The following is a 21,827-nucleotide window of genomic DNA, read 5'->3' on the forward strand; positions in this document are numbered from 1 at the left end:
GAAGTGTAGAGTGATGCGGGGCAGCGTTGCCAGATTGGCCAGATTGCCAGCCCAGTCTTTCCGCCTACCGTCTGTACCGCTCTGCAGCCAATGTTGCCAGATTGGGCGGGAAATCCGTCCCAATCTGGCAACATTGATGTGGGGTCGGGCCCTGGAGGAGGAAACAGACATCCACAGTTAAGATGGCGGAGGAGAAGCAGGAATCATCACAGAGAGAGATGGAAGGTGAGGAAAACACCGCGACAGCTCCGCATATCACTTACAAACCGCACGGGTGTAGCTGCTAAGGCGCCCCGTTTCCGAGCACAGGGTTGCCGTCACCTCCTGACGGCAGTTCCTGCCGTTAAATATGTAGTCGACTCGTATTTATTCGAGAGGGGGTGGACGGCCCGGACCTTGCGGCAGCCAGTAACCTCGTTCCCAGAGACGGAACGCCGGGAACGAGATGATATAGATAAGCGTTATTTGCCAGGGAGGGGGCGGGACTTTTATTTATATATATATATATATATATATATATTTAAGCGGCTAGAGAGAGAAAGGGAAGGACTTTCTGTAAAATTGATCCGTTTCCCTTAAATATTTAAGTTATTGTTTTGGCATGTTTTCGTCACAACTCCTTTGTTTTGTCTTTGTAGTCGTCCGGGGAGTGATAACTGGCGTACCCTGGTCATAGGGACTAGGAGACCGGAAATAGTGTGGCGGTAGACCGGAATAACGCTAAAATTTAAGATCCTCTCTCAGCCTAGCGGCAACCCCTATGAGAGCTACACAAAGAACACTGAAAAATACTCCGAAGAGCTCCCGTGAATAAAGACACTCGTGTCTTCTTACATTTCTTACGTGTTTTTGTGATATAATTTGAAACGTTTAAAAGAAAGGTATGGGTATAATACAATGTCAACAGTGAACGCTTGTTTTTGTTGTCAGGAGTGTACTCTTCACATACGGCAAGATATGTAAACATATTATAATTGGGAAAGGTAAACAGCACACGATCGGGAACGTTATTCGTTCAAATGGAACACGTAAAATCCTTACATGCCTGTAGGGTTAACCACCAAGTGTCATTTAAAGGGCAGCTTCTTTTAGGCATCATTTCAAACGAAACAAGTGTCGACATCAACTGCAATTTTCGGAATAATTCCATTTATAAAGAATTCGGGATACAAGGTATCTCTGGCTTCAGAGATATCAAATGTTTCGACTCGTATTATATTTTGTGGTCTCACACATATCGCTGTCACAATTTGAGTGTCCCATATCCTATGCCCTCCCTTCAAATATCTTCAGCTCTATCCCGGAGGTCCACCTATTAATATCTCCCTCTCCTCAGGGGTCAACTGCCTTGCGTATGACGAGGCCATTATCGCTCAACAGGACCGAATTCAGCAGGAGGTGAGATGTCTTCATCTTTCTATAATTTTGTTACTCATACCAGTACTACAGGCATATAACACTCGGACCCTGAAAAAATAAAGAAAATAATTGTTGAACTTCCCACCAAAGTGATTGGTTTTCTGCAAAGTACCCTCTGTCTAGCATTCAGCAAGGATACATGTATGATCAACATGAATGGTTAAGGTCACTAGATAATTTATGTTGCTTCATTGTGTCATCGATTGTGGCTGATCAATCGTTGTATCTTCTAATAAGGGACACAAGGTAAAAATGACACAGGTACGATTCCTGAGTCCCAACTATTCTCGTGTGTGTGTGTGTGTGTGTGTGTGTGTGTGTGTGTGTGTGTGTGTGTGTGTGTGTGTGTGTGTGTGTGTGTGTGTGTGTGTGTGTGTGTGTGTGTGTGTGTGTGGTCCCCAGATCGCCACCAGTAATCCCTTGGTGTCGGACAGACAGGCGCTCACGGTGTTGCAGAACGAGTACGCTCATGACGACAGTATTTATCAGCTGAAGATCAAGGTTGGTCCCCAACCACCACATCACCAACATCCTCACCAGGCTTAAGCTGTCCGTAGCACTGCTGCCAATGACTATTTCTATGGTTTGTCAGCGTAACTACCTCTACTGTATGTAATTAACTACCAAATAATTACAAACTTATTTCTCTATTCTGTATTGTATGAAGGACAATGTTATCATTTTCAGCTTCTTGTCGGTTTACTCGTATTCTACTGATTTTGTGTAGCGTCTTATCCTAGCTATCTTTGTTGTATACAGGAAACAAGTTAACCTAGTTTATGGCAGTGCTTGGCACTTGTTTCTATGAACATCCTTTCTTTACCGAACACGATTTATTGTTTCTCTTTCTTCTGACAAATCTACTGATTGTAAATTACTTTTGATTAAAAAAATTGCTTTGTCCTTAATGTATTTTTTTTTTTTTTTCTCCAGGACCTACACAAAAAATACTCGTACATTCGCAAGACGCGGCCAGATGGCAACTGCTTCTACAGAGCGTTCGGCTTCTCGCACCTGGAGTCCCTGCTGGAAGACAGCAAGGAGCTACAGAGGTGCCTAGTCTCTTATCAACTACTGGGAATGGGCACTGGTCTATGATGACCCTTTACCCTCTTTGGATTGGTGTTATAGCGTCATGAAATGAAGCTGTCCGCTTTAATGGTAATTTAATCACAGTGAGATGATAGGCCTGTTACATTATCCAAAGGAGGGTTTTGGGTTCTGCCAGAATTCGATCACAAAAAGGGTGAATTGTCGCCAAAGTCCTTTCTTATTTAAGTACTAGGCGGACTATTATGTAGGCTTTGCTTTCAACTTTTTCTTAACTTTGGCCGTTGCAAAAAAGGCATAAAAAGGGTTATTATTAAGGGTTTTTAATCCTTGCACATTTAAAAATCCATTCTGATTTAATGCTTCGGATCTGTTGTCAAATCCTACTACAGTTTTACAAGGTCGGGATGAGAATGTCTGGGGTCCCTTGATTTGAGGGTGTCCTCACAAACATGTGTGTTTATTTGTGTACTATTCGTATGTTTCCGTTCAGGTTCAAAGCGGTTGCGTCCAAAAGCAAGCTGGACCTGGTGAACGAGGGCTTCACTGAGTTCACCATCGAGGACTTCCACAACACGGTGAGTACCCTGCTCCCACAGCTGCTCCTCCGACCCACACTGGGAGAGGTTAAGATCAAAAGGAGGGAAGAGATCCGATTTAGACTTCTTTGATCCCGGCTTATTATTGTAAATTGATCCATATTCCACATCAGAATTGATTTGATTTGATTTGACCATTTCTTGACACAAAAATATGAAACAACAACCTGTGCCATACATTATATCAATAAAGATAGTCAGGGATGACACAATAAAGCCCTAAGGCTTATTTCCATTGTGGTCCGGAATCAGACCCAGAATCATCTGATAGGTACAACGTCCCCACGAAGGCAATGAATGCCAAGTCTATGCCCTTCCAGTCGCGTCCGACTGCTTATTTGTGAATGTATATCTATGTTAATTCTGTGTTTGTGGTGATTGTTTTTACTCAAAGAAATGTATCAATAACACAGAAAATGAACACTCGATTGCACAAGTGCGAGTTTGCACACGTTTCCATAACGACGCCCCGGGCCTATATTAAAGTAAAGTCAAGTCGTATGCAGATGCTCACATGAAGAGACAAGCCCATTGTCCTCAAGTTGTGAGAGTTATTTGCTGGTGGCGGTCGATCGTTTAGCAGCGGTGTCGTGCCTCGCCTATAGACGGTTGGTTTTCCGGCCTTCGCCCACCAGAAGACGTGCTGTATAGCGTTGGATCCCAGGGGACTCAACACCCGGTGCGGCCCTGTCCCCCTCTTGTGTGCAGTTCATGGACCTGATCGAGCTGTGTGAGAAGCAGCCGGGCCTGAAGGAGCTGCTGGGCTCCTTCAACGACCAGAACGTGTCGGACTACGTGGTGGTGTACCTGCGGCTGCTCACCTCGGGCTACCTGCAGCGCGAGCACGGCTTCTTCCAGCACTTCATCGAGGGCGGCCGCTCGGTCAAGGAGTTCTGCCAGCAGGTCAGGCCCGATCTGAAAATGGTCAACATATCGGCAACGAAATCGTATATCTTGACACCCCTACTTGTAGCGGAGTAGTAAGGAAGTCGAGAGCAATCGGGGTTTGTGTGTTCGTTTTGGCAATGTGGGAAAATAAATGTCTATGATATGCCGAATTTGAAAGGCCATTCTAAAGGACAGTTAAACAGGTTAAGGAGCAGGTAGGGGTGAGACAGTGACGGTGAACACAGAGACAGGTTAAGGAGCAGGTAGGGGTTAGACAGTGTATACAGAGACAGGTCATTAAGGAGCAGGTAGGGGTTAGACAGTGGATACAGAGACAGGTTATTAAGGAGCAGGTAGGGGTTAGACAGTGAATACAGAGACAGGTCATTAAGGAGCAGGTAGGGGTTAGACAGTGAATACAGAGACAGGTCATTAAGGAGCAGGTAGGGGTTAGACAGTGAATACTGAGACGGGTCATTAAGGAGCAGGTAGGGGTTAGACAGTGAATACAGACAGGTCATTAAGGAGCAGGTAGGGGTTAGACAGTGAATACAGAGACAGGTCATTAAGGAGCAGGTAGGGGTTAGACAGTGAATACAGAGACAGGTCATTAAGGAGCAGGTAGGGGTTAGACAGTGAATACAGAGACAGGTCATTAAGGAGCAGGTAGGGGTTAGACAGTGAATACTGAGACGGGTCATTAAGGAGCAGGTAGGGGTTAGACAGTGAATACAGAGACAGGACATTAAGGAGCAGGTAGGGGTTAGACAGTGAATACTGAGACGGGTCATTAAGGAGCAGGTAGGGGTTAGACAGTGAATACAGAGACAGGTCATTAAGGAGCAGGTAGGGGTTAGACAGTGAATACAGAGACAGGACATTAAGGAGCAGGTAGGGGTTAGACAGTGAATACAGAGACAGGTCCTTAAGGAGCAGGTAGGGGTTAGACAGTGAATACAGAGACAGGTCATTAAGGAGCAGGTAGGGGTTAGACAGTGAATACAGAGACAGGACATTAAGGAGCAGGTAGGGGTTAGACAGTGAATACAGAGACAGGTCGCTAAGGAGCAGAAAGTGGTAAGGGCCTTCAGCTTAGAATGTGGACTTTGTGAACCTTTCGGCTCGAAGGCTAAACACCACAACCATTTCTATGGCCCTATTGACCGACTAATCTTGGACCTACAGATGGGCTTAAATGTTTTCGTCCCAACCGATTCATCCGTGTGACCCTTGCTCCGTGTCCCGCCCCGCCCCTCCCAGGAGGTGGAGCCCATGTCCAAGGAGAGCGACCACATCCACATCATCGCTCTGGCCCAGGCCCTGGACGTGTCCATCCTGGTGGAGTACATGGACCGCGGCGAGGGGGGCACCGTCAACCACCACGTCTTCCCCGAGGGCAGCATCCCGCGCATCTTCCTGCTGTACCGGCCCGGCCACTACGACATCCTGTACAAATAACGCCACAGCCCCCCTCCGCCAACACCCCACCCCTGTCTCCCTTCTTCTGTTCCTCTCTAGTCTTGGTTTGGCACCGCCCCCCCCCTGTCCCCCTTTCTCCCCTCATCTCCCTCGCTCCCCTTTTGTCATCACCTCCACAGCAGTGGATTACAAACACTTGAGTTGCCACGGCGACTGACATACATACACACCCCCCCTCCCCCAATCGTACGACGTAGGAAGGTGACGCTTGTGTGTTTGCGGAAAAGAAGGAAGGCAAAAGAAAATCAAAATGCATACTTTCTCCAGCTTCCCCCACCCCGATCCCCAAAATGGTAATAAAAAAATCTTTGAAAATACAAGAAAAGTGACTCCAGGAATTTAGAGATGTACAGGTTTTTTTTTCTTTTGTGGTTGTAAATGTTATCTACTATTTTTGGACTTGATTTTTCTTCCTTTGTTACACTTGTGTCATGGATTTTATTAAAGGGATTTACATCTTGTTTCCTTTTCGTCATATGTCACACTTTTGTCATGTGTTTTTATTAAAGGGTTTTACATCTTATAGGTCTGTTTCGTCATGAGCTACACTTGTGTTTTATTAAAGGGATTTACATCTTATTTGCAGTTTTTTTTTTTTTTTTTTTGTGCTGTAGCAGACGAATTTCATGTATTCACTCCAATCGCTGTGAAGGAACCAGGGAATACTGTCGTCCAACCTACCCAGTACCCCAAGTCAAGCTGGTTCTCGTTTGTATATTCTTAATATTCAAATTATATATAGATGTAATCTCTCAGAAAAATAGTAATTGTCTGGTGCTGAATCAACCAATTCAGGTCGATTTATTTTATTGATCCATACAATTTTTGACTGCCTCTCATCACTGATGAAGCATCTCACAAAGCAGGCCTTCTCTTTTGTTACCACAATTGGTTTGTTGGCATCTGGACCCTTCATAATAAAGGCATACCTCTCTTCTGATCATTTAGTTTCAAGTTGAACCAGCAGGTGGCGCCAAAAAGCCGTGCATTAATAAGCATTGTGAAAGTGGCATTCGTCCCATTCATTCGTTTCATTCTGTGGAAGCAAGGACAGCAACAACATGTCACCTCTATCTGTAGTGGCTCGCCGGAGTTTGGGGACGTTAACATTAACATCCATATTCGCAAGACAACATTCCTCACTTACGAGTAAGTCTCAATCCTTATAAATAAAATGTGAACGTATTAATGAACTACTAAACTAGCCAATGCTAACTAGCTAGCAGTATGCGTCAATGTTTACCAGGGGGCCGAGTCCAGGATTTGACCTTACGGTGCTCGATTAGCCCCAAATAAGATTGTTTTTGACCTCTGCAATGGTTTGATATGTGAGGCACGTTGAAGATTTTGATGGGTTGTATGCGTTATAGGATATTTGCAGACTGGTCCTTCTACTCCTTGCAGAGCAGAAACTGAGTTTGGGGCACCTGTTCTATGCAACTTTGGACAATTTAAATGATTAAATTAATTTGATTGGACACGCTGATGTTTAACATATTTCCTGTCCAGCTGAACTAATCGAAAACATGGACAAGAAAGCAACCTGGGATCGGTTCTACACAGAGAACAGCAGCAGCAACTTCAAGAACTTTGAGTGGTTCTTCGGTTTCGACTCGGTCCGGGACTTCGTCCTGCCCCTCTTACAGCCCCAGACCCGCACTGCCACCCCGCTCCACGTCCTGGACATGGGCTGTGGGACCTCTGCTCTGGGACCCAGCATCTACCAACACTCCTCCGTCCAGGTGACCGTCACCTGTGCCGATATATCCCCGATCGCTGTGCGTCTAATGCGGGAACACGTCGCAGCCAAAGCCATCGAGCCCCATCATCCACTCTCCATCCTCGGGTTCCTGGAGCTCGACTGCAGGGAGATGTTTGCACACTTCGGGGCGGACGAGTTGGACCTCATTGTGGACAAGGGCACGACCGATGCCCTGTTGCGGTCGAAGGACGGCAGTGGGAAGGCGGGTCACGTGGTGCGGCAGTGCCTGAGGACGCTGCGGGGCTCCGGGCGCCTGCTCCAGTTCTCGGACGAAGACCCCGATGCCCGGCTGCTGTGGCTGGAGACAGAGGGGCGGGAACCCGGGGAGAGGCCGGCGCAGGTCGTGGTGCAGGAGGTGGGGGAGCTCCGCGGCGTGCGTTATTATTGCTATCAAGTCACTTCGCCCCCTGTCGTTGAATTACTGTAATGGTTTGTATAGTTTCTTCGTAATAATTATATCTTGATGGGTCGTGAGCAGTGGCGGCTGGCGATCAAACATGTTGGTGGGACACAGTAATATACAGGGGGTCTGAGGTCCCCCCCCCTTTTTTTATTTTTTATTTAATAGATATGATTTGCTGTTTCTGGTGCATTTTGGGGATGGCCACTATCTATTTACCTACTTTTCATTCAGATTCATAGCCTACATCCTGACTTGCAGGGCCTGGACAAGCTTACACTGCATATACAGACCTACTTCATGGCCATTCCACCAGCCATTGCTATTTGACCCATTGTTGTCATTCTGATGTTGAGTCAAATCATGATCACTGTCCTATAGCGTCCATTTTTTGTGAGTCTCAACGTCTACTTCAAATGCAGTTAGAAATATGGGACAGTTGCTGTATTTTGTTTATATGCTACAGGCCGAAAGACTAAATTAATATGTAACTTACTTGCTCCTTTTAAGTATTACATTGCTTGGGGAGTCCAATTCCTCTACTGCTCATGGGACCTATTAGATCGAAAAATATGAATGGGTGTCGATGGAGAGAAAATATTTTTTTTCTGGTCTCAGTCTTTATATGCCCTGGTTTAAAACACATGTTGTTTGTGGATTTAAATGATGATTCATTTATGCAAAGAAAATGCAAAGAAAACTAAACATTTTCGTGAAGAAGTTTGATAATTTTAGGTTTTATGTGAGGCCGCTCTGTGAACTACAGCTCTTCGCTGCTCTCGACGCACATGATATACGTCACCACACCCGCACTTGGAACTCGGCACAGAGATGGCGACCTCTCTGCGAGGATAAAAGCATAGAAAGAGGTGAAAACCACTATAAGTCGGGGCATGTGGAGAGTTTTAGTTATGTGCCATCTCTATGTGCCATCTCTGTGCCGAGTTCCAAGTGCGGGTGTGGTGACGTATATCATATGCGTCGAGAGCAGAGAAGAGCTGTAGTTCAAAAAGCGGCCTCACATAAAACCTAAAATTATCAATCTTCTTCACGTAAAATTTTAGTTTTCTTTGCATGAAAAATTATCATTTAAGTCCACAAACAACATGTGTAATCCAGGGCATATAAAGACTGGTACCAGAAAATAATTATTTTCTCTCCATTGACACCCATTCATACTTTTCGATCTCATAGGTCCCATGAGCTCTACCGGAAGGGGCGTGTCTTCGCCACTCCATTGACTTCAACGTGGCCGGCGCCCCTGACTTGGAGGAGGGGTTTATTTCGACTAACCAGTAACTAGCCTAGCCGAAATCATTGACGTTCAGACGCTCTTTTGTTATCACAATTGATTTGTTGGCATCTGGACCCTTCATAATAAAGGCATACCTCTTCTGATAAGTTTCAAGTTGAACCAGCAGGTGGCGCCAAAAAGCCGTGCATTAATAAGCATTGTGAAAGTGGCATTCGTCCCATTCATTCGTTTCATTCTGTGAAAGCAAGGACAGCAACAACATGTCACCTCTAGAGTGGCTCGCCGGAGTTTGGGGACGTTAACATTAACATCCATATTCGCAAGACTACATTCATCACTTACGAGTAAGTCTCATTCCTTATAAATCCATGGGGATGTGGAGAGAGCAGTTGGCAGACACACATTAAGAATTTGCTCATCCTTTCTTGCTGAGCCTAGATTCTGCTCACCGCTTAGACCCAGGGTTTGAGTCCCCTGATGGAGTAAGTACCTTAATGGATACCTCTTATTTCTAGACTGTGTGAATTGTAAAGCCAAGTATAACCTCCAAAACATCAAGATCTGTGTCTTGGTGGTATGGTGGTAAGGCTGTGGGTTAACACTCTGCAGGTGCAGGTTCGAGTACCTGCACGTACGGCTAATAAGAATGATGAGCTTTCAGACACTATGTATGGTCAGGTGCCCTGCTCAGAACCAGGGTTCTAGAGGTACCGTAATGGATGCATCTTATTTCTCAATCATGTGAATGGTAAAGTCAAGTATAACCTCCAAACACATACTGGTAAGTGTCTTGGTGGTGCAGCGGTCAGGGCTTTCGGTTAGTGCTCTGTAGACTCAGGTTTGAGTCCCCGCATGGCATGCACGCACGGCTAATAAGAATGTTGAGCATTCAGTTACTATGGTTCAGGTTCGCGGTTCCGAACCGGGGTTCAAGAGGTACAGTAATGGATACATCTTATTTCTCAATCATGTGAATGGTAAAGTCAAGTATAACCTCCAAACATGTTCTGGTAAGCGTCTTGGTGGTGCAGCGGTCAGGGCTGATGGTTAACGGTTAGTTAACGCCCTGTAGACTAAGGTTCGAGTCCCTGCTCGCACAGCCACCAGAGGTACCTTGGTGGCTGTAAAGTCAACTATGACCACAACTAAGGTGTCTTGGTGGTGAAGCGGTCAGGGCTGTCGGTTAACGCTCTGTCTGCTAAGGTTCGAGTCCCTGGTCACATAGCCACCTGAGGTACCTTAATGGAAACATCTTATTTCTCTATCATGTGATTGGTAAAGTCAAGTATCCTCCAAACATGCTCTGGTAAGCGTCTTGGTGGTGCAGCGGTCAGGGCTGATGGTTAACGGGTAGTTAACGCCCTGTAGACTCAGGTTCGAGTCGCCGCTCACACGGCCACCAAGATAAGAGTACACCAAGGTCGGCACACCACCACGTTGGCACGTACAGCAGAACCCCACCCCCCCTCCTCTGGGGGGGGTGGGGGGGGGGTAAGGACTAAAGGGGTCTTGCTACTTGTGGTAAGGACTAAAGGGGTCTTGCTACTTGCGTTAAGGGTTAGACTACTATTTTACTGCCCATTATAAGCTTTTTTTTAAAAAAAAACACCCTATATATATAATTTTTTTTGTGTTTCTTTTTTATTTGTGTTTTTTTTAATGTTTTTTTTTTGTTTTTATTGTGTTTTATTTGTAGAATTTTTTGTGTTTTTTTTAAAAATGGTTTTTTTAAAAAAAATTCCCCAGACCACCACCCTATATATATTTAATTTTTTTTTTGGTTTGTTTTTATTGTGTTTTTTTGTGTTTTTCTTTTTAAAAAAGTTTTTTTTTTTAAAGTGTTTTTATAAAAAAAATGTTTTTTTTTTTAAATGTTTGTTTTTTAAAAAAAATGTTTTTTTTTTTTAAAAAAGGTGTTTTTTTTAAATAAAAGAGGTGTTTTTTTTTTTTAAAGTGTTTTTATAAAAAAAAGAGGTGTTTTTTTTAAAAAAAAATGTGTTTTTTTTTAAATGTGTTTTTTAAAAAAAATGTTTTCTTTTTAAAAAAATGTGTTTTTTAAAAAAAATGTTTTTTTTTTAAGTGTTTTTCTAAAAAAAATAGTTTTTTTTTTTAAAGAGTGTTTTTTTAAAAAAAAAGGTGTTTTTTTTTAAGTGTTTTTATAAAAAAAAGGTGTTTTTTTTTAAATGTTTGTTTTTTAAAAAAAAGGTTTTTTTTTTAAATAAAAGAGGTGTTTTTTTAAAAAGTGTTTTTTTAAAAAAAAAACACAAATAAAAACAAAAAACAAAAAAAATGATATATATAGGGTGGTTTTTAAAAAAAAAGCTTATAATGGGCAGTAAAATAGTAGTCTAACCCTTAAACCTTACCGCAAGTAGCAAGACCCCTTTAGTCCTTACCCCCCCCCCCACCCCCCCCAGAGGAGGGGGGGTGGGGTTCTGCTGTACGTGCCAACGTGGTGGTGTGCCGACCTTGGTGTACTCTTATCTTGGTGGCCGTGTGAGCGGCGACTCGAACCTGAGTCTACAGGGCGTTAACTAACCGTTAACCATCAGCCCTGACCGCTGCACCACCAAGACGCTTACCAGATCATGTTTGGAGGATACTTGACTTTACCAATCACATGATAGAGAAATAAGATGTTTCCATTAAGGTACCTCAGGTGGCTATGTGACCGGGGACTCGAACCTTAGCAGACAGAGCGTTAACCGACAGCCCTGACCGCTTCACCACCAAGACGCCTTAGTTGTGGTCATAGTTGACTTTACAGCCACCAAGGTACCTCTGGTGGCTGTGTGAGCGGGGACTCAAACCTTAGTCTACAGGGCGCTAACTAACCGTTAACCATCAGCCCTGACCGCTGCACCACCAAGACGCTTACCAGAGCATGTTTGGAGGTTATATACTTGACTTTACCATTCACATGATAGAGAAATAAGATGTAGCCATCACAGTACCTCTTGAACCCTGGTTCAGAGCAGGGCACCTGAACCTACATAGTGTCTGAAAGCTCATCAGTCTTATTAGCCGTGCGTGCGGGTACTCGAACCTGCACATGCAGAGTGTTAACCCACAGCTCATACCGCCACACCACCAAGACACAGAACAGGATGTTTTGGAGGTTATACTTGACTTTACAATTCACACAGTCTAGAAATAAGAGGTATCCATTAAGAGATATACTCCATCAGTAGACTTAGTCCATCAGGGGACTCAAACCCTGGTTCTGAACAGGGAACCTGAACCTACATTGTGTCTGATAGCTCATCATGAAGGTCAACTTCTTATTAGCCGTGCGTGTGGGGACTCGAACCTGAACCTGCAGAGTGTTAACCCACAGCTCTTACCGCCACACCACCAAGACACAGAACAGGATGTTTTGGAGGTTATACTTGACTTTATAATTCACACAGTCTAGAAATAAGAGGTATCCATTAAGGTACTTACTCCATCAGGGGACTTAAACCCTGGGTCTAAGCGGTGAACAGAATCTAGGCTCAGCAAGAAAGGATGAGCAAATTTTAATCCCTGTGAGCTGGGACTCTAACCTGCGTCAGACTTTTGATGATTTGACTATTTTGTTGATGGCGGTTAGACTTGACTTTACAACTCACATGATATAGAAAAACTCTACACTACTAAGTGGCCGGAGGTTATAGTTCACTTAAAACTCACATGACATTGTTAGGCTTCTAACTCCAATGAAGACCTATCGTGGCAGGACTCCAGGGGTCGCTATAAACAGCTCTATCAGCTGCACCCTTGTGACATCATGATTAAATGTAACATCACACCAATGTTGTTAGATTTACAAAAAACGTTTGACTTTTTAGCTAAAAACAAACAAAAATACAAAGCATTTTCAAAGTTGCGCCCGAGCTTAACAGGGCTAAAAAGAACCATAGGGCCTCATAATGGGTTCTGATTGGTCCATTGGTTGAGGGTCAGGGTTATAGTTATCGGTAGAACTGTTAAACAAGAGATAGACTGTTCTCTTTGTCGACTGAATATGAGAGGTGGGATGGAGTCTGATGGGCACAGGAATAAACAGCAACACTCAAGTCACTGCAGTGTGTGTAGCTTTTTATTTGAATTTACTGAATGACGACGACAGGGAATGGAACTGACAAAGATTGAAAATACATGCTTTTTTAAATGGATTCAGTGCAGTCATATGCTGTTAGTGTTGGTCGGGATAATGCAGATAATGATAATAACGTATGAACAATTGCATGATAATTAGATGTTTGACGAGTAAAAAAATGTTTAAAGTTAAAAATCCTAACAAAAGAAAAGTATGAATCTTGCCATGTGCATAATTTATATAGTCCTATTTGAAAACCAAAAAAATCGAACTAAACACCTGTTTTTACTTGTAAACACGAAAGAAATCCATCTTTCACTTTCAACAACCAATGATTGCAAACCAAGTGTTTCATTGATTTTTTTGGGGTACCATTTTTGACCTTTTGATGACAGCTAAATCAGTGGAGGACATGGAGCTAAGAGAAGGATGGAGCAGTGCTTAGCCTGTCCTCCCCATAGCGGCTCCGGTCTGCTAGCGCGGCGGTGGCTGGCAGCAGTCGGCGCGAGGTCCACCAAGACCTGCACCGTGTGGGCCAGCCGACCCAAGCCCTCGTCCTCGGTGATCAACTGGGCGGCACAGATGGATTCCTGGGGAAGAAAGGAAAAGGGTGAGGGACTGCATATCGGTGTCTTTTAATTTGTCGCTTTTCATTAGAGCCGTGCAACATCCAGTCATGAGGACACAAGACGTACGCGACTAACGAAATGGAAAAATGTGCAAGGAAAGTGCGCAACTTACATCGGAAAGCAAAATAACATTCTAAGTAAAGTAAAGGAAGCATGGATGAGCTTGCAACAAAATGCTCACTTGATATTAATGTAGACTCATGCGAGGCAAAAAAAACACAATGATTGTTATCCCTCTAGATACGTTAGCTCTTATCAAGCAGTTCTAGATGGTCAGTGTCCAGTCAGTGGGACGAAGCAAACAATAGCAGCCTCAGACCCAGCCAGATGGATGTAGATAGTGGAATCTAATAGAAGGGTGTTAACCTGCATTATGTAAGCTGATTATTATCAGCAGCCTCTCTAGTGACTTGAGTTGTGGCTGCATCATTTTCAGATGACTGTTAATGTCAAAAGGTTTATCAGAACAAATGAAATGCAACTCACTGTACAACTCACTGTATGGATTGACTTGTAGATCGGCGTGTTATTCTTGAAAACTTTCTAGTTCTAAAATTGTAGATTCTTGTTTAATATAGTTATTATCTATAGTGGAAAAGTTACATAGTGCAGGTTTAACCATTTCAATATTTGGGCGCACTGACTACAAATCCTGAGCCCTGTGATTATTAATGACTATTTCTATATCAGATCACTGTAATTATCAACAGGAGCTTCTGGGGTATGGGGCAACAATTATGATTAGGTATTTGGTTCGGCTCTGACATTCCCCAATATGTTTAAGTCCTTATCAAGCCATGACTACAGTTAAGTTGCTATTTGCTGAAATGTACTATAGTTTGAGTTTTTATTGGGTTGTTCAAATAATAGTTTGACGGCTTCTGTTTCACATTCTGGATTTGGGGGGAAGGGGTGTTATTGGAATTTAATTATGATTATCCGACACGCCCAGTGCCTCCATGCCATTGGTTAGCCGTACATCTCATGCCAATGACTTCATTTTTAATAGGTGTGGGTTTTAAAATTTCATTTAGATGGGTCTGTTACCCATTCAAAGTGAATTTAGAGACGTGTTGCTGCTTTGCTGCCGCAGCACTTGCTGCCGAGAAAACCAGCAGCAAAATTTGATTTGCGGCGCGGCAAAATCTGATTTGCCGGGCACGGGCGGCGGGCGCGTTCACGTATTTTGCGGCGCGTCAAAAGCTGCTTGAGTTGAAATATTTCAACTTTTCGGCAGCAAACGCGTGATGACAGCCAATCAGCGTTCAACAGCGTTGCCACTGAGGCGTTGCCACTGAGGCGTTGCCACTGACTGAGGCGTTGCCACTGAGGCGTTGCCACTGAGGCGTTGCCACTGAGGCGTTGCCACTGAGGCGTTGCCACTGAGGCGTTGCCACTGAGGCGTTGCCACTGAGTGACATGCCGTAACAGCCAATCAGTGTTACTCCCTTGGAGTGACCTAGAGATCACTACCGTTACATTTATTTAGTAACTCGGAAAAACCCACAAATCAGCATTTTGTAGTGTAGTTGTGTTTACAGTTAATCTAAACTATGAGTATGCTAAAGTGCTAGAATAACAACCCCAAACAAAACCCAGTTGGGTGCCAGGCAGCACCAGCCTTCCAGGCTCCGAATGGTCTCATGAACCCATAAATGACGGGCATTCCGACGTCTCTCCCTCTTCCACAACAGGTAAAGACATGCAATGCTCGTAATGTCGGCCATGGTTGTGAATGAATTCAGAAGCACCGCGGGCACAACTTGCTGCGCCGCAAAAAACTCCTTTGCTGCGCCGCAAAAAACTCCTTTGCTGCGCCGCAAAACTTTTGCTGCGCCGCAAAACTTGATTTGCTGCGCCGCAAAACTTCAGCGACAACGCGTTCGGGCAGCAAATGCATCTTTTGGTGTGAACGCAGGGTTATAGGCAATCTCACTGCCACAGTCGCTGTTACAACTGTAAATGCCAACAGGCACTTACAAATATTACCAAACATCCCCCAGTAAAACCTAAAAAGAAAGCACATGCTTCAACAAGGTTACAAAAGAAGTCCATCACCAACGTACCATGCACCAGGAAAAGATCACAGGGTCATAGGGTCACAGTTCGGACTCCCAGGGTCCCAAGAACAGGGCAGTACAGAGAACTGGTAATGTAGTATTACCTTGGCTGGACAAACGCACCACTGAACCGTCTGAGCACAGGGCAAGTTTAGAATCAAAGTGAGAAACCTTTTTGTAGAGCAGCACACAAAACACAGAGACAGAATAGAAGCTCATGTTGAATATATATATAAACGGACAAGCAAAAGCAGAGAGACAGAGAGGAAGCTTCTTATGTTCACACCAGGCGTGATTGTGATAGCCGTTACAATCCGTTTTGAAAATCGGCCTCTTCTGACATCAAAGGTGGGCGTGTGCAACTAGATTTATGACAGATAGATGAGCAACCTTTTCTACAGTCCACTGGGTAGGCTGATCTATCCAGCACACATCTAGGTGGACACGCCCACTTGTGATGTCAGAAGAGGCAGATTTCCAAAACGGCTTGTAATGGCTAATGACACTCACACCTGGTGGTATAATGAGTCACCCTTAAACGAGCATACTTCAACCATGGCCTTGGATCTCATGCAGAGAGCATCCTTACCACGGCGGTGGACGGGACGTGGATGATGGCCACGGAGCGCGGGCGGATCTGATTGGCCAGCTGGCAGAGGACAGTGCCGTTGGACAAGGCCTCTCCCAGCTCCTCAGGGAGGGTGACCTTCAGACGGGAGAGAGACAGAGAGAGACAGAGACAGAGACAGAGAGAGAGAGAGAGAGAGAGACAGAGACAGAGACAGAGAGAGAGAGAGAGAGAGAGACAGAGACAGAGACAGAGAGAGACAGAGACAGAGACAGAGAGAGAGGTCAGGTTAAAGAGAGGAGAGGGACCAGAGTAGGGAGGAGTTGCGAGTGCGGTCCCGGGCGAACCTTGCGTAGCTTGGAGACGTCGGGCCTCTCTTCCCTCGGTCCTCGCAGGGTGGTGCGGGAGTCTCTCCGGCCGGACTCCCCCAGGTTCTGGAAGGACCCTTACCAGGGGAGAGAGAGAGAGAGCGACCAAGTCTGGGTTAGCTTAATGGCGCTTTGGGGGGGGATGGAGGGACGGACATGAACACAAGGTTCGGTCAAGAAACGTTTTCTCTCTATGTTGACACTGCCTTTATTTTCTATCTATTTACTCCTTTTTTTTCCTTTTCCTATGTTTTCTTTTACTTCATTTACTTCCATTATTCTATTTTGTTGTATGACAATGTTTCTACGTGAAGCACTTATAGTCTGCCTCATGTATGAAAATTGCTATATAAATAAAGTTGCCTTTCCTTACCTTTATTATAGGTTATATTAATAGGCATTCTGCAACCAGTGAGACAGTTGAATAACTTTAAATAAGTGCAGTGTCACCTGGGACAATAAGTCCTGAATACATTGTTTATGTTTGCAGCAGGCAGCTGATTGGTTGGGAACCAGAATGGAAGTCATATTTTAATATATGCATAATTAATATAATTAGGTAAGTATATCTTGCTGCGGTTAAAGTGTCAGATAGCAATGTTTACAAAGGATCTCTGCCTTTAATAGTGTATCAAGAAGGAAAATCGTTATTCAAATGTCAAGCTGAGCTCACAACTTACAAACAAGAACACAGAATGCATCTGCAAAGCTTGAAAAATCGATAGATTACCTTTATCATCAGATAAAGGGCATCTTCTGAAACAGATATTTTGTATGGTTTAAAGGTTGGATAGGTGATTTGCTTTTTTGGCCATTTTTGCAAAATTACTTGAAATCCTTATCATAACCCGCTTACAGCCACTGAGTTAGAAGTACTGACATGAAAATTAAACAAGTCAATCATCTGTGGAACGGGCAGGGCTCGAAAAACTCCAGCCAATCATTTCCATTGCCACCGAGTTGCATTGGACAGTAAGTACGTCAATCAAACGGTCGTACTGCACTCCCCCTCCCCCGCGCGCGACCCCTTCGTGCAGTACTCGTGACCCAGAGCTCGTGACCCAGAGCTCTGAGCTTTTTCAGAGAGTAATTGATAATAAAAACGCTGAAAGAGAAAAACTGAAATCAAGAATAATCCTAGGCGCTGCTTTCGAACGTTGGCGGCAACTGAAGGACGAGAAGGGTCTAAAAACCGATGCTTGTGTGGCGGTTGACCTAGTTTCAAAGTTTATACCGTTTATACTCGGTAATACCGGTGTGGAGACGAGTGTATTACTCGGTGTGAAAATGTCCACACCGCGGCAACCCTAGTGAAAACCAGGACTTCCAATACAATTATATGAAACAAACATACATTTTCTAAAAATAGTAATGATTTATGTGACCGTTTAATGTTTATAACATCTGGTCCAACCATGCAGCGAGAACGTATTCTCAGCAGGGGGTGCTGGGAAAAAAAAAAACTCAGCCTGCACTAGACTCGCAACTCGTTACATTGATAAAAAAAAAGATGTATAGCAGCGCAGCTCAATTACACCAGTGCATGCGCGCACAGTTGAAAATCGATCGTTCACATCCAGCTGCTCACAGAACAAGTTTAGCGCACCACCGCTACCCTCACACTTTTTCATATAACCTTTTTTCAGCACTAGGTCATATGAGCATTAAAGGTTGGGTAGGTGATTTGCGAAACGCCAGCAGATTTTGAAAATACACAACTCAAATGGTCCTACCCCCTCTCCTTCAACGCTGACTCTGACTCCACCCATTCCAAGTACCTGGACGCGCAATCATGCACGAGCGCGAACAGAGATTCGCGAGAGCGAGCCAGGCTAGCGTAGGTTTTCGTTTAACAACATGGCACTACATTCAGCTGTAAGTTGCACCCAGTACCGCGGGAAGTAGGAGTGCTGGGGGTGCTGCAACACCCCCTGTCCGAGGCCCTGTCTTATCACAGAAAACGATCATTTCTAAAAACTCCGGCCAAAGTGGAGATTTCTGAAAACGCCGGTTATGTGTTGTCGTGTCAACGGGGAGAAACGGGATTTTAGGTTCTGAAGCGTCACATTATGCACCAGGAAATGCTTAACGTCATGTGAGCGCCCGCTGTACCGTATTGGTCCGAATATAAACACAAACCCCATTGTAAGACGACCTATATTTGGAAAAAAGATTTGAAGACCAGATCCGTTTTTTATGAATAAATAAATTGTATTCATTGAAATAATATACGAAAATAAAAAGGCATCGAATAAAACACTGCATTGCCACTAAACAGTAGTGCAAATAGGCCGTACTGATGTGTACACCAAAGACTATTCCTGACACTCCTCTGCCCCGCTGTGTTCGCTCTGGCTGTGGTCGCTCCGAACTGTTTCGGCCCGTGGCAAAGCGAGTCATCCTCGCTGCTGTCCAAGGCATTTTGAGACGCAGCATTTATTTAATGCTCATATGACCTAGCGCTGAAGGTTATATGAAAAAGTGTGAGGGTAGCGGTGGTGCGCTAAACTTGTTCTGTGAGCAGCTGGATGTGAACGATCGATTTTCAACTGTCCGCGCATGCACTGGTGCAATTGAGCTGCGCTGCTATACATCTTTTTTTATCAATGTAACGAGTTGCGAGTCTAGTGCAGGCTGAGTTTTTTTTTTTCCCAGCACCCCCTGCTGAGAATACGTTCTCGCTGCAATGGTTGGACCAGATGTTATAAACATTAAACGGTCACATAAATCATTACTATTTTTAGAAAATGTATGTTTGTTTCATATAATTGTATTGGAAGTCCTGGTTTTCACTAGGGTTGCCGCGGTGTGGACATTTTCACACCGAGTAATACACTCGTCTCCACACCGGTATTACCGAGTATAAACGGTATAAACTTTGAAACTAGGTCAACCGCCACACAAGCATCGGTTTTTAGACCCTTCTCGTCCTTCAGTTGCCGCCAACGTTCGAAAGCAGCGCCTAGGATTATTCTTGATTTCAGTTTTTCTCTTTCAGCGTTTTTATTATCAATTACTCTCTGAAAAAGAGTTTTCCTTCTCTTTGCTGGTGGTGGTGGTGGTGGTGGGGATGGTGGCGTCTTGTCTGCCATGGAAATTGTCTTCTACTGCTAGGTCCAAATGTGGATTAACTAGTTCCAGTAGCTACCGCAGGATAACAACAAACAGGAGCTTGCTCTGGGTCACGAGCTCTGGGTCACGAGTACTGCACGAAGGGGTCGCGCGCGGGGCGCGGGGGAGGGGGAGTGCAGTACGACCGTTTGATTGACGTACTTACTGTCCAATGCAACTCGGTGGCAATGGAAATGATTGGCTGGAGTTTTTCGAGCCCTGCCCGTTCCACAGATGATTGACTTGTTTAATTTTCATGTCAGTACTTCTAACTCAGTGGCTGTAAGCGGGTTATGATAAGGATTTCAAGTAATTTTGCAAAAATGGCCAAAAAAGCAAATCACCTATACAACCTTTAAATAAATGCTGCGTCTCAAAATGCCTTGGACAGCAGCGAGGATGACTCGCTTTGCCACGGGCCGAAACAGTTCGGAGCGACCACAGCCAGAGCGAACACAGCGGGGCAGAGGAGTGTCAGGAATAGTCTTTGGTGTACACATCAGTACGGCCTATTTGCACTACTGTTTAGTGGCAATGCAGTGTTTTATTCGATGCCTTTTTATTTTCGTATATTATTTCAATGAATACAATTTATTTATTCATAAAAAACGGATCTGGTCTTCAAATCTTTTTTCCAAATATAGGTCGTCTTACAATGGGGTTTGTGTTTATATTCGGACCAATACGGTACAGCGGGCGCTCACATGACGTTAAGCATTTCCTGGTGCATAATGTGACGCTTCAGAACCTAAAATCCCGTTTCTCCCCGTTGACACGACAACACATAACCGGCGTTTTCAGAAATCTCCACTTTGGCCGGAGTTTTTTAGAAATGATCGTTTTCTGTGATAAGACAGGGCCTCGGACAGGGGGTGTTGCAGCACCCCCAGCACTCCTACTTCCCGCGGTACTGGGTGCAACTTACAGCTGAATGTAGTGCCATGTTGTTAAACGAAAACCTACGCTAGCCTGGCTCGCTCTCGCGCATCTCTGTTCGCGCTCGTGCATGATTGCGCGTCCAGGTACTTGGAATGGGTGGAGTCAGAGTCAGCGTTGAAGGAGAGGGGGTAGGACCATTTGAGTTGTGTATTTTCAAAATCTGCTGGCGTTTCGCAAATCACCTACCCAACCTTTAAAGGAGGCCTATTCTACCACCACCAGGTGTAGCCTGGTGTAGCCTTACAAGCCGTTCCGAAAAATCTGCCCCATATGACATCACTAGTGGGCGTGTCCACCTAGATCTGTGCTGGATAGATGAGCAGTCCACTGGGTACTGGTAGACCGATCCACGTGTTAATTTGTCACTGAAGACATTCAGTGGCAACATCCACAGTTAGCAACGAGAGATCGTTGAACACAAATAGTCCTGTTAACTAGTAGCTACATGCACAACGTCATGCAGGCTAATAGGCAGCCTGGGCACATAACGTACCTATGACTAGGTAATTGAGCTAAGCTAGCAGCTACAGGCTGACAAAATAATGTGTATTTTTTAACCCATCCACAGATCGTTAAACAAAAGCAATCTACATGCACCAGTTCAAACCTAACATTCTATTACTATGACGGAACACATACCTGCGCATTGATTTTCTGTCCTCTCAGGTCCCGAGTCCCGCTCTGTCTCATCATGGACTTCAAAACTCCCTCTCGTTACTAGCTGTGGATGTTGCCAAGCTTTCAGTCCGATCGAGACTGGCCAAAAGAGACGTGTCGGCGTAGGTCCCGCCCACAAGATTCAGCTCAACAGCAAGCAAAGCTTTTGGATTCACAAGCAAAACTTTTGGATACGCAAACAAAACTTTTGGATTTGCAAACAAAACTTTTGGATTCCCATTAATAAATAAAGTAAAATAAATCACATTTATTTTACTTGCAATAATTTTTTTTTGATTGCAGTGTCGATAGTTTTGCTCTCAAATCTATTTTTTGATTGCAGTGTGGAAAGTTTTGCTATTCTGTTTGATTGTATAATAAGACACATCTATACGTTTATGGCCAAATAATGTGGCCTAATTCACACATGGAATAGCGGTCCATATGATATGCGGTCCTGTGGCCGCAACTGTTGGTCACTTTAATGATATGCGGCAAGACAATGATACACATCGTTTCTTGCCAGTATTGTATACATTATTGTTATCGACTTGTGTTCCTA

General features: G+C 44.3%; 2 protein-coding genes and 1 long non-coding RNA gene across 4 annotated transcripts; 2 read left to right on the forward strand and 1 right to left on the reverse strand.

The window, feature by feature from the left end:
- Positions 1-64: 64 nt before the first annotated feature.
- LOC115530002 (ubiquitin thioesterase OTUB1) lies at positions 65-5,917 on the forward strand. The gene is made up of 7 exons (XM_030339176.1): positions 65-225; positions 1,337-1,398; positions 1,822-1,920; positions 2,353-2,471; positions 2,963-3,047; positions 3,777-3,971; positions 5,217-5,917. Exons 1-7 carry the CDS (start codon positions 183-185, stop codon positions 5,412-5,414), a joined length of 801 nt encoding a protein of 266 aa, XP_030195036.1. The 5' UTR covers positions 65-182; the 3' UTR covers positions 5,415-5,917.
- Positions 5,918-6,436: 519 nt separating this feature from the next.
- Positions 6,437-7,852, forward strand: cskmt (citrate synthase lysine methyltransferase). The gene is made up of 2 exons (XM_030339177.1): positions 6,437-6,584; positions 6,945-7,852. Exons 1-2 carry the CDS (start codon positions 6,497-6,499, stop codon positions 7,622-7,624), a joined length of 768 nt encoding a protein of 255 aa, XP_030195037.1. The 5' UTR covers positions 6,437-6,496; the 3' UTR covers positions 7,625-7,852.
- A 5,063-nt stretch (positions 7,853-12,915) lies between these two features.
- Positions 12,916-21,352, reverse strand: LOC115530014 (uncharacterized). Of its 2 annotated transcripts, XR_003973679.1 has the most exons (4): positions 21,248-21,352; positions 16,538-16,635; positions 16,212-16,328; positions 12,916-13,523 (listed from the first exon to the last, which is right to left on the reverse strand). It is a non-coding gene; the product is annotated as an uncharacterized LOC115530014 (long non-coding RNA). The 2 variants fall into 2 exon arrangements; XR_003973678.1 differs by lacking the exon at positions 21,248-21,352 and having other exon boundaries at positions 16,538-16,754.
- Between the last annotated feature and the right edge of the window lie 475 nt (positions 21,353-21,827).

This window comes from Gadus morhua, chromosome 17 (genome assembly GCF_902167405.1).
Source record: "Gadus morhua chromosome 17, gadMor3.0, whole genome shotgun sequence".
Taxonomy (NCBI): Eukaryota; Metazoa; Chordata; class Actinopteri; order Gadiformes; family Gadidae; genus Gadus; species Gadus morhua.

What these genes read in the sequence shown, in the direction of transcription:
- LOC115530002 (XM_030339176.1), top strand. Translation starts at nt 183, where the DNA reads ATGGCGGAGGAGAAGCAGGAATCATCACAGAGAGAGATGGAAG. An exon ending in ATCACAGAGAGAGATGGAAG is followed by an intron (nt 226 to 1,336) that starts GTGAGGAAAACA and finishes CCCTCTCCTCAG; the next exon opens with GGGTCAACTGCCTTGCGTAT. An exon ending in AGGACCGAATTCAGCAGGAG is followed by an intron (nt 1,399 to 1,821) that starts GTGAGATGTCTT and finishes TGTGGTCCCCAG; the next exon opens with ATCGCCACCAGTAATCCCTT.
- cskmt (XM_030339177.1), top strand. Translation starts at nt 6,497, where the DNA reads ATGTCACCTCTATCTGTAGTGGCTCGCCGGAGTTTGGGGACGTTAACA. An exon ending in ACAACATTCCTCACTTACGA is followed by an intron (nt 6,585 to 6,944) that starts GTAAGTCTCAAT and finishes TTTCCTGTCCAG; the next exon opens with CTGAACTAATCGAAAACATG.